This window comes from Vipera berus (assembly GCF_964194415.1).
Source record: "Vipera berus genome assembly, chromosome: 7".
Lineage (NCBI taxonomy): Eukaryota > Metazoa > Chordata > Lepidosauria > Squamata > Viperidae > Vipera > Vipera berus.
Genome location: NC_138209.1, coordinates 17,557,667 through 17,575,530, shown reverse-complemented (window position 1 = coordinate 17,575,530; position 17,864 = coordinate 17,557,667). Strand labels below are relative to the sequence as shown.

At 38.5% G+C, this 17,864-nt stretch overlaps 1 protein-coding gene across 2 annotated transcripts in view; it reads left to right on the top strand.

Moving 5' to 3' along the window:
* UNC5C (unc-5 netrin receptor C) overlaps nt 1-17,456 on the top strand; it is a gene marked incomplete at both ends in the record, with an annotated part of 343,544 nt that extends 326,088 nt beyond the window's left edge. For both annotated transcript variants that reach the window (XM_081333056.1, XM_081333055.1), the window contains 4 exons: nt 1,458-1,607; nt 3,337-3,501; nt 14,256-14,434; nt 17,291-17,456. In XM_081333056.1, the coding sequence (XP_081189182.1) occupies nt 1,458-1,607; nt 3,337-3,501; nt 14,256-14,434; nt 17,291-17,456 (660 nt within the window). The remainder of the gene's footprint in view (nt 1-1,457; nt 1,608-3,336; nt 3,502-14,255; nt 14,435-17,290) is intronic.
* Nucleotides 17,457-17,864: the final 408 nt, after the last annotated feature.

Sequence of the window (17,864 nt, the reverse complement as noted above, 5' to 3'; positions counted from 1 at the left end):
GAGTTGTGTTAACTTTCCAGGTCAGATCTTCACAGAGGTAGACTCCCAGAAATTTAAAGGAGGAAACTCTCTCTACACAGTTCTCTCCGATGTGAAGTGGGGCAGGTTCCTCCTTTTTTCTCCGGAAGTCTAACACCATCTCTTTCGTCTTGCCGATGTTTAGGTGCAAGTTGTTGTTACTACACCATATGGATAGTTTTTGTACCTCTGCCCTATATGCTGTCTCATCCCCACCTGTAATAAGACCCACCACAGTTGTATCATCTGCGAACTTGATTATCGCAGTGGATGGGTCAGATGATACACAATCATAAGTGTATAAAGAGTACAGGTAGGGGCTAAGCACACAGCCCTGTGGCGTGCCGGTGCAAAGCTTCAGGGGGGTGGACAAAGCAGACCCGACCCTCACTGTTTGTAACCGATCCCTAAGAAAGTCTTGAATCCAATCGCAGATGGCGGGGGAGAATTTCAAGTCAGTCAACTTCTCGATGAGAATGCTCGGCAAAATGGTGTTGAAATCATCCTATCAAATGATTTCCTGTTTGAATCAGAATAGGACCATATATAGTCCTTATCTTACCATGTTGACCAGATTCTGACTGTGTCCTATAACTGGTTTGTATAACACAGGGGTCTTCAAATGTGGCCCTTTTATGATTTGTGGACTACAACTCCCAGAATTCCTCAGCCAGCTGGCTGAGGAATTCTGGGAGTTGTAGTCCACAAGTCATAAAAGGGCCAGGTTTGAAGGCCCCTGGTATAACAGATGTCTTCCTTGCAAAGCCTATCTAACAGCAATCAGTCTTTCCTGGTGCAAAATGTTTTTCTTGGGCTACTCAGTTCATAGCCTATTTAGGAGTCAATTATGAGTATATAATGCTACAGTGTACAGCTCAGGTAACCAAACTTAGAACAATGAGATCTGGGTTCAAATCTCCTTTCACCTATAAAACATAGTAGCTAATAATATTGTTCAGAGATACAATTGGTGAGTCTTTCTGGCAGATATTTCAGAAATACAGCTGGTGGGCTTTTTCTGCTGTATCTCCCCTCAGAGATTAAAATGACTCCAACCCTGTTGGATTTTCGCAAAGCTTTAAAAAGTTGTCTATGTATGTGGGCCTGGAACTCCAAATGTGTTTAAGGGCCCTGTTACTTGGTTTTACTATTAGTTAATTAATCATCACAGCTGCTGTTTGAACTAATTTATTTTGTGAGTATTTTTATTGTTTATATTTCATTGTTTATATGTTTTAAGTTCTTTTAGAACTGTAAGCCACCCAGAGTCACTTGGTTAAGTGGGGTGCTATAAAAATTGAATGAATGAATGAATGAATTTATAATGATCTTGACTTCACAGAACAGAGCAGGGTGCACAACTTTGGTTTTAATTCACATGTTATCAAGACACTTTTAGTCCCATGCTAAATGCATTTTGTCTTTCTTTCAACACTCAGGAAGTGCTGCAGTTGGAGAGGCAAATGGGTGGACAATTATTGGAGGACCCAAAGGCTTTACATTTCAAGGGTAGCACTCATAATCTTCGTTTATCTATTCATGATATTACTCATTCTCTATGGAAGAGTAAACTACTAGCAAAATACCAGGTAAGAATTGCCAAATTCTAGATTTCATCAGCCGTCTTGCAATATTAAGCATCATTCCGTGTTTCGAAGTCAAATGGGAATGTAGAATTTCTGAAATTGCTGAATACTTGATAAGAATAAAAGAATGTTTAACACTTGCTGCTATATTGTTGGTTCAATTATTCTACTTTGCGTTTTTGATATGTGTATTGGGGCTTGTATTTTTAAATGCTCATAAAGGATCTTGATAAGGACTGCACAGTGAACAGGCCAGGTTTACCAAAGATATCAAACAGATAGCAATGGGATCCCTTTAAACTGGATGAAGGGTCAACCTAGTAGCATATCTGTTTCATTTAAGTAAGTGTAAATTGATGCATATTGAGACAAAAGTATCACTAACTAAGGGGTTGTAAGCTGTATGTGAAAAAGAACCAGTGGTCTAATAGGCTATATGACTGAACTATGTATAATTAACCTGCAGAATTCATTATCACAAGATGTGATGATAGCCACTAACTTAGCTTTTAGTTTTATTTTTTTTAAAAAAATAAGGAAAACCAATAGAAGACATATCTGCCAAGTATTATTATTCTTAATGGCTCACTGTTATCTGTTGTTTGAGAGTACTTCAGATTCAGATTCCTACTTGTAAGTATCTCAAAGTCCAGTTGGCTAATGAGAAACAAAATGTCACTTGGCCTAGTTCAGGGGTAGGCAATCTTGGCTCTTTTATGTGCTGGCTCAGGAATTCTGGGAGTTGAAGTCCACGAGTCATAAAAGAACCAAGGTTGCCTACTCCTGGCCTAGTTCAACAGAGCTATTCTTACATTTTGTCCTGATAATAATTATTTAAAGGCATACCATCACATTTCCACAAATCTTGAATGTTACCTTTAAGTGAGAGAGTCAGTTTGGTGAGTGGGTAGAATGCTGGCCTATAAAGCAGGAGACTGTGAGTTCTAGTCCCACCTTAGGCATGGAAGACAGATTAGTGACTTTGGGCCAATCACTCTGTTAGCCCAAACTACCTCCCAGGTTTCTCATTGTGGGGAAAATAGAAGAATGTAGGAGTATAATGTACGCTCGCTGCCTTGCATTACTTATAAAATAATAAGGCGGGATAAAAATAAATAAAATCTGTAGTTGACAATTTATATAATGAAATATTTGATAGTATAGAGTAAGGAAAACTGTTGTATATGAAATAATACATATTTTTAACAACAAATGAAACAGCTATATCATAGCTAGAATCCATCTACCTGCCTACCTGGCTTCATTGCTGTTAATTCCAAGAATTAACCTCTTTTTTATAATGTAAATATTATATAACGACAAAAAAAATCTCTGGAAATTTACGTAAAAATGCAGTACTGGGAATTTAATAAATATCAGTTACATAAAAATCAGTAATTTGGCAATAAATTAAATCTAAGTTAGAAACTTTTTCTTGTTTTAGGATCTCAGATACCATTTGAAAGAATTGGGATTTTTGTTCCCAGAATTCCCAGGCTATGGTTAAAATTCTGGAGTATGTTTGTCTGGAGAACACCATGTTAAATATATGCTTACCTTATTTATGTATTTTGTTATGGAATTATTACTCTTTTATTTCCTTCCATTCTACTGTTAACTATATTTGATCAATTATTACACTACCTATTCACTTTAGACTTATTCCAACATAGATTTGACTAAGTGAAAAATCAGAAATTCATTTTTATTATCAGTGTTATTTCTTCTCCAGGAAATTCCCTTTTACCACATCTGGAGTGGATGTCAAAGAAATTTGCATTGTACCTTCACCCTGGAAAGATTCAGCCTGAACACGCTGGAGTTAGTATGCAAACTCTGCATACGGCAGGTTGAAGGAGAGGGGCAAATATTCCAACTCAACTGTGTGGTATCTGAGGTGAGGCATTGCTCCACTCTCACTTTCTTTCCTAACACGGCTGGGCGCGAATCATGAGAGAAAGATGTTCGTTATCTACAGATCAAAGAAATAGCGTAGAAAGTGAGAGTATACAATAGTTCTTGAACTGACCAACTAGGATTGCAATCTGCTACAGATAATGAAATAAAACCAGAAGAGTGACTTTGTCTGGGAATGCTTTTATGTAATGAACACATAAGAAAAGGAAAGATAATATTGGCAAGACGGAAAAGAGGGTTTGTCTAAGCTGAAAGAGAGTAGTGTATCGGTTGTTCATGAAGGGCCTTAGTTTTCAGCACAACTGAGATGTTAAATTTCAGTTGGCATTTCGATAGGGCTCGCAACTTGGGTGTCCTCCTGGATTCGCGGCTCAGTTTTGAAGATCATATAGGAGCCATGACCAGGGGGGCCTTTGCCCAGGTTCGCCTGGTTACGCCAGTTGCGGCCCTACCTGGACCGAGATGCCCTGCGCACAATCACTCATGCGCTCGTGACCTCCCGATTGGACTACTGCAACGCTGTCTACATGGGGCTGCCCTTGAGGACCACTCAGAGGCTTCAGCTGGTGCAGAATGCAGCCATGCGGGTTGTGATGGGGGTTTCCCGATACTCCCATGTAACACCTCTACTCCGTGAGCTGCATTGGCTTCCGGTTGCCCTCCGGGTGAGATTCAAGGTGCTGGTGATGACCTATAAAGCCCTAAATGGCTTGGGTCCGGGATATTTGAGGGAACACCTGCTGCCGGCATCAAGCTCCCTTCGTCCAGTGCGCTCCCACAGGGAGGGCCTCCTCAGGGTACCGCCGGTAAAAGATTGCCGGCGGACAATACCCAGGGGGAGGGCCTTCTCTGTGGGTGCGCCGGCCCTTTGGAACCAGCTGCCTGTAGAGCTTAGGAGTGCCCCTGACCTTCGCTCATTCCGCCGGGACCTGAAGACCTGGCTCTTTGAGCTCTCTGGCCTGGACTGAGAATATTAACTGGGGTTTTAATTTTATTTTAATTGTAATTGGGTTTTATTTCAAGGTTAGTGTAATTATTTTAATTGTTTTTAATTTTTGTAACTTGTTGCATTGTTTTAAAAAACCTTGTGAACCACCCTGAGTCCTACGGGAGAAGGGTGGTATATAAGTTTAATAAAATAAATAAATAAATAAATAAATAAATAAATAAATAAATAAATAAATTTCTGATATGAAACAATTTCTGCTAGTTGCAGCCTCTCCTATACAGAGATGGCCTGGTCTCTGTTATCCATACCGTGGTAACATTGAGTTTGTCTTATGCAGATCTGACTGTACTCTAGCATAATGGATAAAAATGCCATACTCTTAAGGTAACCAGTAGGAATGACCATGGACAATGAAATTTGTTTTGGAAATTTTCATTAGGACTCACCTGAGCAGTGGAATGGGTCTTTTGGATGCCTAGGAACGTAAATGGGATAAAAGCATTAAAATGTAATTTTGTTTTGAAAGTGTTTTACCTCCTGCCGTTGTTGCTATGCAATCGGGACAAAAAGTGATTAGGATGAAACCTTTCCTCTTCATTTCCATCTCCAAGGGCAAAGGGCAAGCCTTAAAAATCACTTGGCCTTCCTTCTGCTTTGTGCAGTGGCAGAATTACCACTCTCTTTCTGACTTTCACTAGCCTTTTCAGTTAAAAACAACTCCAATGAAAGACCTCACTGACATTAATAAGGAATGATTCTGGTGTCTCAGCACCATAGCAACCAGCCATCAATTTCATTCTGCTGGTCATATCTCTGGGCCACACAGCTCCACCCCTGCTGGCTTTGGATGATGCTTTTTATTTCTGAACCCAGCAGGGCTGTGTCCTTCAATAACTGCACAACTCCAGCAACAACTGGAGGAATAGCAATTCAGGATAGGGAAAAACCCAGCAGACTTTTGGATAAATTCTGCCCCTATCCTCAAATGCTGGTGGATAAAGGAAAAAAAGTGGATCAGGCAGAGAAACAAATGAAAAGATTAAGAAAATCCCCCTTTTGTGGGCATTTGTTTCCTCAAAGGGGACAGGGGCATCTGTGTAAAGACTTTATGTGAGATTTAGTAAGGTTTATCTCATGATTCTTTTTATAGTGTAAGCTTCCATATGCAGCAGCGGCTGGGAAGAATGCCGATAAGGGTTTTATAGCAGCATATCTAAAAATTATGATAGTGCAAAGTCTTGGCTGGAAGGGAAATGAGCAATAGGAAGGTACCTTTTTAATTCCTTGTCAAATCAAGGATGAGTAGAAACAGCCAAGAGCCGAGTCACAAATTTCTCATAAGTGTGTGAAGCCACCCAGAATGACATACACAGTGGTGCGTCTGATCCAGTAAGTATGTATTTCATTGTATGAATGAATCAAATGTGCTTGCCAATCCTTACACTTAAAACTGTAGTGACGATAGTGGATTTTAGTTTAGGAGGAGCCTCCTATTCTACCAGCTCTTACAATGTTAGACAGCACAGTATCAGTAGTAGAGACATTCAAGTTTCTGAGTTCTATAATCTCCAAGGATTTGAAATAGACAACATTAGAACCATCATTAAAAAGGCACAATAAAGAATGTTCCTCCTGCGTCAACTTAGAAAGTTCAGGCTGCCTCAGAAAATGTTGATACAGTTTTACAGAGGAGTTATTGAGTCTGTCATTTGTACTTCTCTAAATGTCTGGTTTGGTACAACAACCAAACAGGACACGTACAGACTTCAACTAATAGTTACGACTGCAGAAAAAATAATTGCAACCAGACTGCCTTCCACTGAGAATCTGTATACTGCGGAAAGAGAGTTGAGAAAATATCTACACACCCCTCATAACTTGGACATAAATTGTTTCAATTCCTCCCCTCAGGATCTCACTACTGGGCATTGCATGTCAAAACAACTAGACACAAAGACAATTTTTCCTTCAAGCCATCACTCTGCTCAACACCTAATTACCACATTATTGTCCTATGTCTAAGGATATTTACCCACGTGGTATGGCTGTATTACTATTATCCTTCTCATCTTTTCTACTATTTTCTCATATTGGTTTGTTGTTTGTATATACACTGAGAGCTTTTGCTCTGGAGACAAAAAAATTTGTGTGCCCAATCACACTTGGCCAATAAAGTATTCTAGCCTAACCTAGTCTAATCTAGTCTAGTCTATTCATCATAAGTAACATAACTTTTGGTCTGCAATTATCTCTCTCTCAAGTGAACTTTTGGTGAAATAATGAGCCACCATCCGCTAACTCATTTCATTATTGTCCCATGAATTTTATGGATTTATACTTTTACTTACAGTATATTTTTAATCCATTTTCTGGTCCAGTGACCAATGACCTTGGTGTGTATATTTAAATGTATTAAATTCTAATCAGTGAGTATAATTCTTGAAACTTATAACATTAAAATCAGTATAACTAAAACAACTCCTCAAACTAAAAAAGTCCCTAAGAAGTTAAAAGTTGTTAGGAAATATTTTTAAACAATAGCTAATCAAATCTGATCATAGGTGCATTTCCAAAGTATTGGTGTAAATATTAGAAAACCTATGAAAAAAGTGGTTCTAATTATTAACTATGATGACAATTAATTCTTCAGAAGGCCATGTTAGATGGTAGTAAGCTTAAGATTTGACATGGTCAGATCACAAAATCAGGTTAATTTTCATGTGATCTCTACCCTATTTCCTGACTTCTGAAACTCCTATTTAGCAATAGTAATAGCACTTAGACTTATATACCACTTTATAATTCTTTACAGCCCTCTCTAAGTGGTTTACAGATTCAGCATATTGCCCCCAACAAACCAGGTCCTCATTTTACTGATCTCAGAAGGATGGAAGGCTTAGTCAGATCAGGATTAAACTAATGGCAGTCGGCAGAGCTAGCCTGCAATAGTGCATTCTAACCACTGTGCCACCATGGCTCTCTTTTTATTATATTTATATATATCATATTTCTTTCTCAGACAGTTAAAAGAAATCCATGGAATGACTCAACATTTTTTTGCCTTTCAGAACAATTTCTGTTCATTTGTTCATTTTTTGCTTAATCACCCTGAAAAAGCTATTATGTATAAGTACATTACACTAACAAACTAGTCATATATTAGTGGGGCATACAAGGTTGCACCATTTTTCCTTTATCATAATTCTTTTGCAAGGTTTGAAAAGGAGTAAAAGCAACTATTTGCTTCACTCCACCAGAACATACACTGGGGGCACGAAGGGAGTGTCAGTATTTGAAGATGAAGTTTCCAGTTGGGAAAGCACAAACTTTACAATTCCTTTCAATTGCTGCTTGTAACCACCATGCAGACTCATTTTCACCTCAGAAAATCCATATTACATTATATAGTTGTCTTGTTGATAAAGTTCACTTTTCAAAAAGCAGTAACTGATTTTTGCATCAGTGCAGTCATTGTATTATATTATTGAGACAGTCCTTTCCTATTGCTACAGTGTCACATCCAAGTGAAGCCGACAGCCAAAAAACAATGCTAAAGCATTAATATTCTGTTAATTTTTATTGAATGAAGGACCATTCAAAAAATATTGAATGTAACTTCATGTTTTATTTTTTTTAAAAAAAGCCATCTCAAATGATATTTTGAAATGTTTTACGAGTCCTCATGTTTTTTTAATGTTTTTGATTAAAATCAGACCATAAAAAACTCCACATACTCTCCTCTTAGGTTTCTAAATGAAACAAGGATTATTTCTAAATGATGACATTACCTACTTGCTGTCCCCCACCTGACACAAGTATGCAAGTCATGGTTGTGTCATAAAGGTATGAGATATTCCTCCATTTCATTGTGACCTTTCCTCTTGACTGCCTGTCTCTCTCTTTGTCACCATAAAACGGGTGTCCAACCTTGTCAACTTTGAGACTTGTCAACTTCAAGTCCCACAATTCCCCAGCCATCCATGCTGGTTGAGGAATTTCTGAGAATTTAAGTCCACATGTTGGATAGCCCTGCTCTAAAACGAACCCTCCCTCTTGTCCATAGACGCACCTGCCCAGTAATGTAGGATGACTAAGGAAGAGAATAAGGGTATCATTTGCCATTAATTTTGCTTCACTACCTTGGGAGAAAAGGCATTTTAAAGATTTTTTTTTAGTCACTCCAACGCCATAATCCCCCTTTAGTAGTCGAGAAAATTTTCTTCTGTTCCTATCAAATGAATTTGTTGTTCATCTGGAAACGCTGGAGCTTTATGGGAACATTTCCCAATTTCCAAACCCATCTTCCTGGTTCTTAAGTTTTAGTTGCTCTCTCTTGTAAGAGAAATGCTGACTTGATAGTTTCACATCCCCTCAGTAATTCTAGCAACTGAGCAGGGATGAAACTTATGCAATTCTGGTCAGTTTCCACCTTCTCATTGGCAGGGACCAGCCACATATAAAGAACCAATCCACCTGGGCTTGCGAGTATCTGTCTGTCTGTCCTTTGTATTCTTTTAGTGTAACATTGAAATGAGTGGGTTTTTTTAAACTTAGCACCAGCTCAGCAGCAAAGCAGCATTTCCACTCCTTGTTCTCAGTATTGCAAAATCATCATTAAGACAATTAAATGGCTTTTGAGAGATTGGAGAAAGGTATCTCGACTGAGGATATCAAAGTTATAATTATTTTTTTATCTGTAAACTCAGTTTTCTGATTTTTGGATATACTGATAAGAATAACATTTTGGGAAATAAAGGAAAATTGACAGCTGCTGATCAATACTTTGATGTACTATGAAATATGTTTCATGGTCCAGTATGAATCATATCACTAGTACTCAAGTTCTGGATTTCCTACTGCAATTGGTGGCGCAGTGGGCTAATGCCTCCCTAAGTAACACCAGCTGCCTGCAATTAGTGCAGGTTCGCATCCCACCAGGCTCAAGGTTGACTCAGCCTTCCATCCTTCCGAGGTAGGTAAAATGAGGACCCAGGTTGTTGGGGGGCAATAAGCTGACTTTGTAATAATGCCACTTGGGGGGGCCCAAAAGCCCTAATAAGCAGGCATATACATAGAATGAAGGCTATTGCTAAGCACATTGGTTTGTGCTTAAATTGTAAGCCGCCCTGAGTCTTTGGAGAAGGGCGGGATATAAATGGGATTAAAATAAAATAAAAAAATTCATAAAACTGGTCGTGTTCCACAAAGGGAGCAAGGGTTGGGGTAGACAAGAGTTTTGCCACTTGTGGCATCAACAGTGGGCATGCTTGGGTCCTGAATAATAAATTCCCTTTAAATTATGGTGCATAGGACATGGAATGCACTAGCATCTCTATCATACATCAGACAAATTTTAGAATACAGGAAAGGAATAAATTTGTTGGAAACATGGAAAAAAAGGGATAAGCAAGAGGGGCATGGGAAAAGAGCTCAGAAATATTAAATAATTGCAAAAAAGTGACAAAATCAGAGGACTGGAAGTGACATCTGGCCCCAACTTTTACAATAATCCAATGGTACAATAATCCAGTGGACTCTTTGCAGAAGAGAAGAACATCCTAGAAAAACAGAGAACGAATTTGGCTTTTCAAGGTTGGCCTTTTTCTTACTTTTTGATTTGGCCCTTCACCGTCTAGACATTATAACCCAGCAGCCTGGCATCATTAGGTTCATAATGCTACTTTGCAAAGTCAGTAGCACCCGCATGACAAATTTGGCTGAATGTGTGCAAAATGTCTATCAGTCAGTAAAACTGATCTTCCTTTTCTACCATGGATTTTAGTCCAAGTAGGAATGTGGAATCTGTCTTTATTGTTATAGCAGCTATAAAGTCTGTTTGGAAAAACTACCCTAGCAACCTTAGCAACCACATCCACATTTGTCAGGCTTCATTCACTACACAGGTGCAATTTATTTATATTCTCAGATGTTGACTATACTATGACACTGACAAGGTCTAACATTGATTTTATTTGTTGAAATGTGTTCTGGAACACTGCTGTACTCAAACCTGTGGATGAAATATAAAGAAACTGACATTTAAAGCAGATTCCTTTTTTATTATTTAGTAGTTTACCAACAATATAACCTTTGCTTTGCTATAGATAGAAGATCCTGAAACAATAAGTTTTTTATTGGTTTCATATGCTGTAAATATCATCTAAGGTTTTCTTGTAAGTGTGTACTTGTGTGTGTCTGTGTGTATATGCACACTGTATTTGCATTACCACAATACAGATTTTTTGATAACACGCTTCTGCTTCTACCAGGCCTATACATAATCTTGTTTTCCAAGCAGTACAGTACTTTTCTCAAGAAAAGAAGCAAATGCAAGGGCATAGGGCTGTGTTATAAAGGAAGAGGATCTGGTGGTGAAAGTGTTTTATTCTTAATTTCCACATTTCTAAATGAGTTATCTCTAAACAAAGATAATTACACTTTATAAATTGATTTGAAATATTACATATTATGTGTCCATGGGTTACGTGAGCATTTTCAGGGTTGCCAGGATTCCCAGTGTTGTGTTTACACTATTATTTATATTTCATTTTGGGGTTGTTGGGTTTTTTTTTTTGGTTTCTCAATATACTTTAACCAATAGATTTAAAATTTCATTTTATTATGGCATTTCTTGTTGCATAAATGTCTTTTTTAAAAAACAAAACTTGTGAATTTTATCTTTTATGGGCAAGAACTATAGTCATGATAGTAGCATTTCAGAGTAAAATATTTAGGCTGTTATGCATAAAAATATTTTGCACTACACACACTGCACTTTTTAAATGTAATAAACTATTCATATGTTCACATATACTGTTTGAAGTATGATTTGACTTGGCCTTTTCCCATCTTTGTTGATGTTTACCAATGCTTTTATTTTGGGGGAAAATGAGTGTTTCCTAGGATTGAAAGAATTGTTCTATAACAGTTCAGAGGATTTAGCTATCTTAGGGATCCCCAACCCCCGGTCCGTGGACCAGTACCGGGCTGCGGCATGCCAGCAACCGGTCCGCACAAACAAGCAAGGCCCCAACAGTGGGATGCAGGCAGCACACAAACCCACACACTCTCTGATCCACGGAAAAACTTTTATCCACAGAACCAGTCCCTGGTGCCCAAAAGGTTAGGGACCTCTGATCTATCAGGTTCAGGACTATAGCAATTACTAGCATTAACTTTATAGATTTAAAGAAAGGAGTTTTGCCAACTCTGAAAAAACCTACCTGAAAAAACAAAAATAGAACCTTAAGCTTTTTACATGCATCATTGATAACATCAGCATCTTTTGACTGAGGATTGTTCTCTAGCAGCAGCGCAGTGGAATTCTCTCAAGGGCAACACATGGAATGATTTGCTTGTGGCAGTCAAGGATATGAGCAGTGCGGTGGCTCAGCAGTTAAGACACTGGGCTTGTCAGCTGTAAAGCCAACAGCTTGGGTTTGAGACCCTAGTGCCACACGACTGGGTGAGCTCCCTTGTTTTCTCCAGCTCCTGCCAACCTAGCAATTTGAAAGCATGCAAATGCAAGTAGATAAATAAATACCACTTCAGTGGGAAGGTAACAGTATTCTGTGATGTCATGCTGGCCACATAACCATGGAAATATCTCCGGACATTACCACTCAATGACCTTGAAATGGAGATGAGCACCACCACCTATTGTCAGCAATGACTAGCAAAGTAAAATCTGCAGGGACTCCTTTACCTTTACTCAAGGATATTCCAGTAAAGAATGTGGAAAATAGAGCAAGTCATTCCTGGCATATTGTCAATAGCAACTTAAAAAAAATCAAAGTCCTACTGTATATGTAGACTATATACTGTAAGCAAAGGAGAGACTGTAGTACCCAATTTGTTCCAGATAATCTTTTAAATAAAAAAGTAAGCAAATAAATAGGAAGCTGATATTATGAAAGCCAAACACCAACTTTGTTTCATTTATTCATTGTTACATGAATGTCCTATTATGGTTCCACTGGGATGGTAATAAACATTCATTGTTACAACCACCAGATTGTAGAGAACAGTATGACTGTGTCTCAGTCCGTTTCCTAACATTAAGACTATGCTTAATTTATTAAGTTATTATGACACTATATAGGGGAAGCTACAATAGACAGTGGTAGAATTCCCTAGATGGTATGGCTAAAATGAGGAATAGAATAGAATAGAATAGAATAGAATAGAATAGAATAGAATAGAATAGAATAGAATAGAATAGAATAGAATAGAATAGAATAGAATAGAATAGAATAGAATAGAATAGAATAGAATAGAATAGAATAGAATCCAATCCAATTCAACCCAACCCAACCCAATCCAATCCAATCCAATCCAATCCAATCTAATCTGGAAGGTCCTTGAAGGTCTTCTAGTACAGCCCCCTGCTCAAGCAGGAGAACCTATACCATTTCAGACAAGTGACTGTCCAGTCTCTTCTTAAAAACCTCCAGTGATGGAGCGCCCACAATTTCTGAAGGCAAGCTTTTTCCACTGGTTAATTGTCCTCACTGTTAGGAAGTTCCTCCTTAATTCCAGGTTGCTTCTCTCTTTGGTCAGTTTCCAACCGTTGTTTCTTGTCCTGCCCTCTGCTGCTTTGTAGAATAGTTTGACCCCCTCTTCTTTGTGGCAGCCCTTCAAATACTGGAATACTGCTATCACGTCGCCCCTCTTTCTTCTTTTCTTTAGACTAGCCAAACCTAAGTCCTGCAGCCGTTCTTCATATGTTTTAGTCTCCAGGCCTTGGATCATTTTAGTTGCTCTTGTCTGAACATTTTCCAAGGTCTCAACATTTTTTTTATAGTATGGTAGCCAAAAGTGGCTGCAATATTCCAGGTATGGTCTTACTAGGGTTTTATAAAGTGGCACTAATAATTTGTGTGATCTTGATTCTATGCCTCTGTTTATACAACCCAGGATTGTATTATCTTTTTTGGTGGCAGCTGCACATTGCTGGCTCATAGTCAAGTGGTCATCCACTAGGACTTCAAGGTCCCTCTAACAGTTGCAGATTTTGAGCCAGATCTCGTCTAGTCTGTACTTAAACCTTTGATTTTTCCTGCCTAAATGTAAAACTTTGCTTTTCTCCACATTAAAACTCGTTTTGTTGGATAGGGCCCATTGTTCAAGTTTGTCAAGATCATTTTGGATCCTAAGCTTGTCTTCTGGGGTGTTGGCTATTCCTGCCAGTTTAGTGTCATCTGCATATTTGATGAGCTTCCCTTCTATTTCCTCATCTAAGTCATTAATGAAGATGTTGAAGAGTACTGGGCCTAAGACGAAGCGTTGTGGTATCCCACTGCTTACTTCTCTCTATGTGAATATAGTACCATTGAGCACAACTTGCTGAGTACGGTGTGTCAGCCAGCTACAGGTCCATCTGATGGTGTTGTTGTCTATTCCACCTTTTTCTAGCTTACTAAGCAGCAGGTTGTGATCTATTTTGTCAAATGCCTTACTGAAGTCTAAGTATACTATGTCCACAGCGTTTCGCTGGTCTACTAATTTAGTCACTTTATCAAAGAATGAAATGAGATTGGTTTGGCATGATCTGTTTTTGAGGGTATGAGGGTATTAGTAATTTTAAAAGTTTATTTTAAAATCTTTCATGTTGCCTTTTTAGTAAAAGGTAGTAGAAAAGTAATACATAAGTAGAACTTCATAGCCATTATGTTACATCTAACACAACCAAAAGGGTTTATATTTCATAGATTGCTTCTTTGTTAATCTAATTCTGTCCTCTCACTTATTATGTGGCCATATTTTTCTACTTTTCATATATGCAGGAACCTACTGGCATTGAATATCCACTTACAGATCCAGCAAGTACCATTACAACCATAGTAGGACCCTGCGCATTCAGCATCCCTCTTCCTATCCGTCAGAAGCTTTGCAGTAGCCTAGATGCTCCTCAAACAAGAGGCCATGATTGGCGGATGTTGGCCCACAAATTAAAATTGGACAGGTAAGCAAGCATATTGTCAACATAAATTGAGTTGAGTTACTTTTTCAGTTATGCTAGCAGTTCATTGCTGATCCTTCTGAAACTAGTAACAGAGAGTTACCAGTGAAATATGCTCTTCAAAAAGTTTCTTCCAGAGAAGTTTGTACCAATAACCATGGGCAAGGAGTAAGCCGCATAATGGAATATGGTCTATGGGAACAATTGTCTCAACCGACACTGGGAATACCATCCAAATTATAACTGAGGACTTGGTATACCAAATGGTCTAATCTTTTAATCCCAAATAGTAAAATTAATATGTTAAAATATAACTGCTGGGCATTATTTTGGTATTTTTCCCTACACATCCCCCTACACACACACCACAACAGAAAGCACTCTGTGAAAGTTGTAATTATGTTCTGTGTCCTTTAATATGTGTAGCCTGTGACAACTGAAGGTTCATTGATAGCCTCTAGTACATTTTAATTATATTCTGCTGATCAGGAAAAAAATCATGTTAAAAAAAGATGGTTCATTTTCTTCTTTAATGCATATCACTCTTGGAGTGACCACTATTATTTTATAACAGTGCTACACATCAAACAGTAGGGAAGAACATACTGTAATATTCTGGATTGATAATAAATGACAGTTGAAGGGAAGAAGGACAGTGTCCTTATTAACATGGTATACCTGGAGACAGCAGAAGGACATGCAGAAATAATACCTGTGTTCCAGGCGGCTTATTTTATACACTTATTAATTACAAATGATTCTGTATCCTTCACTTGTATGATTCTCACCTATATATAATATACTGTATATATTTTAATAAGGGACGCGATGGCTCAAGTGGGTTAGGATGCTGAGCTTGTCGATCAGAAGGTCGGCAGTTTGGCAGGTCGAATCCCAAGTGCCATGTAACAGAGTGAGCGCCTGTTACTCGTCCCAGCTTCTGCCAACCTAGCAGTTCGAAAGCATGTAAAAATGCAAGTAGAAAAATAGGGACCACTATGGTGGGAAGGTAACAGCATTCCGTGCGCCTTTGGCATCTAGTCATGCTGGCCACATGGCCACGGAGACGTCCTCGGACAAGTGCTGGCTTTGAAACGGAGATGAGCACCGGCCCCTAGAGTCGGAAACGACTAGCACGCATGTGCGGGGGAACCTTTACCTTTATATATTTTAATGCATTACAATAATTTCAAAATTATCAGACATATCAGATGCAGTAATAATAAATAATATTGGTGTACATTCAAAGTAATATAATAAATACATAACATCAAGCATTTATCTTAATCAAATATATAATTCTTTATTTTATCAGTCTCCAAATATACATCTTAAAAGCCAGGTTTTTAGAAGCTTCCTAAATATTAAGAATTGGGGTATGGTTCTTCCATATAGTGAGAGGAATGGAATGGAGCCCCCACAAAAACCACTCTTCCCTCTGAATTCCTATTTGTTGTTCCTCCCAAGTGTAGGGATTCCCAAACATGATTTTGGATGGGTAGATTCAATTTGGAGTTCTCAAAGATAGATGAGCCACAAACCAGATAGATCTTTAAAGCTGATCATCAAAATTTACCTTGAATTGCATTCAGAATACAACATCCAGCAAAACTTCTGAATAGTGGTGTTGTATTACATTACCAAGTTTCCCAATTAATATGTAGACCACTTTTATTTTGTACCAGTTTTAGTTTTCAAAACCAATCTACTCATGAGGTGACAAGGACATAAGTAACTGAACCAGCTCATTTTGCTCCAGGAACAGATAGCAAGGTCCTCTTAGCCACTGCTTCCATCTGCTTGCCAGCAGAAGATGACCGTCAAGGACCAGCCCCAGATTGCACACAACTCTTTCTGGACAACCACAATCTTGTCTCAAGCTAAAGTAGATATTGTCCCAGCTTTCGATCCATTTAGTAAAGTTGAGTCTCAATTTGTTTCTCTCCATCCAGTCTCTAGATAACAGGACAAGATTTAAGCTGCATCAGCCACATGACTGGGATAGAGATATATAGCCTACATATTACATGAATTTCCACTGCAGCTTCATGTAACATCAAGGAGCCATTAGACACACCGTATTAGAATACCAGAGGGCTCCATCTGTCCTTTGCCCCAGTGTCCATACTCACTGGGAAATTCCACAAGTACCATTATGAAACCCTAGTAGATCCATCAAATGCCTGGAGGGATCTAATTGACCAATCTCCCTTCAAAGTTTGTAAACCCCCCTCCCAGTCAACTCCACAGTCATGAGAAAGTCCATAATAAGAGCATAGTTCTTATATCTCCCACTAACAGATCACCTCAGGTGTCCTGGAGTATAAATAATGTCTAATATGTGCCTCCTAGTGTTGTCAGGCTGGCGATGACTTAAAATGAGTCCTTGGTTGTAATGGTGGTCATGAAATCTTGAGCCCATGAGAACCCTCAGAGGTTAGAAATGATAAACTTGAATATCAACCTAGTCATCTCAATCACCAACCCATATCAAAACATGGGCAAAGTGATGTTATGGTAGAGGTGAGAGGAAGCAAAGGCAACATGTCCATCCAGTCCTGTTACCTATCAGACAATCTTGTCTTTGCAGCATTTTGTTGCTGCCCCCACATATAAATCACTGCACAGTAGCTCCTGGCAATAACACTGATACTCCATCTATTATAGTCTCCAATATATAATGGGATTAGAAACCATGCCTAATAATTTGAGGACTGCTCACCTCTGATCTTTTACATGGAGCAAAATAAGATACTTTATATTTTGCTCCATGTAAATTATATTTATATCTTATATGTAAGATATAAGCAAAATATAGCAAAGAGTACAGTTTTAATAGCAGCTGATTTCTCACTGCAGGTACCTCAATTATTTTGCTACAAAATCAAGTCCCACCGGTGTGATCTTAGACCTTTGGGAAGCCCAAAATTTTCCCGATGGAAATTTGAGCATGCTGGCCACCGTCCTTGAAGAGATGGGAAGACACGAGACAGTGGTTTCATTGGCAGCAGAAGAAAAGTATTGAACTGACCTTGGAATGAGAATGAAGGAATGTTAACCATCATGTCAGCTGTGACAAACACAAACCAAGCACCCCCAAACCAATGTGTTTCATAGCAAGAGGCATTCCAGAGGGACAAGACCTAGAATCCTGCCTTTTCACATGCATCCCTTTTGTATATTATCACAGGATTTGAAAGAAATCATGCAAAGTTGTTACCTTTATAATATAATTCAACCTAACATTCCTCTCAGCTTGGCTGTACACTGCTTAGTGCAGGATTTTACAGTTTCCTAGGAAACGCTTTTTATTGCTATCCAGATATATGGATAAACTTTCTTAACAATCCCAGTTTCTATGAACGTTGTTTACATCAAATCCTGGGCAGCAGGATGGAAATGACTGTCTTTTTATATGTTATTTTTCTTCTTT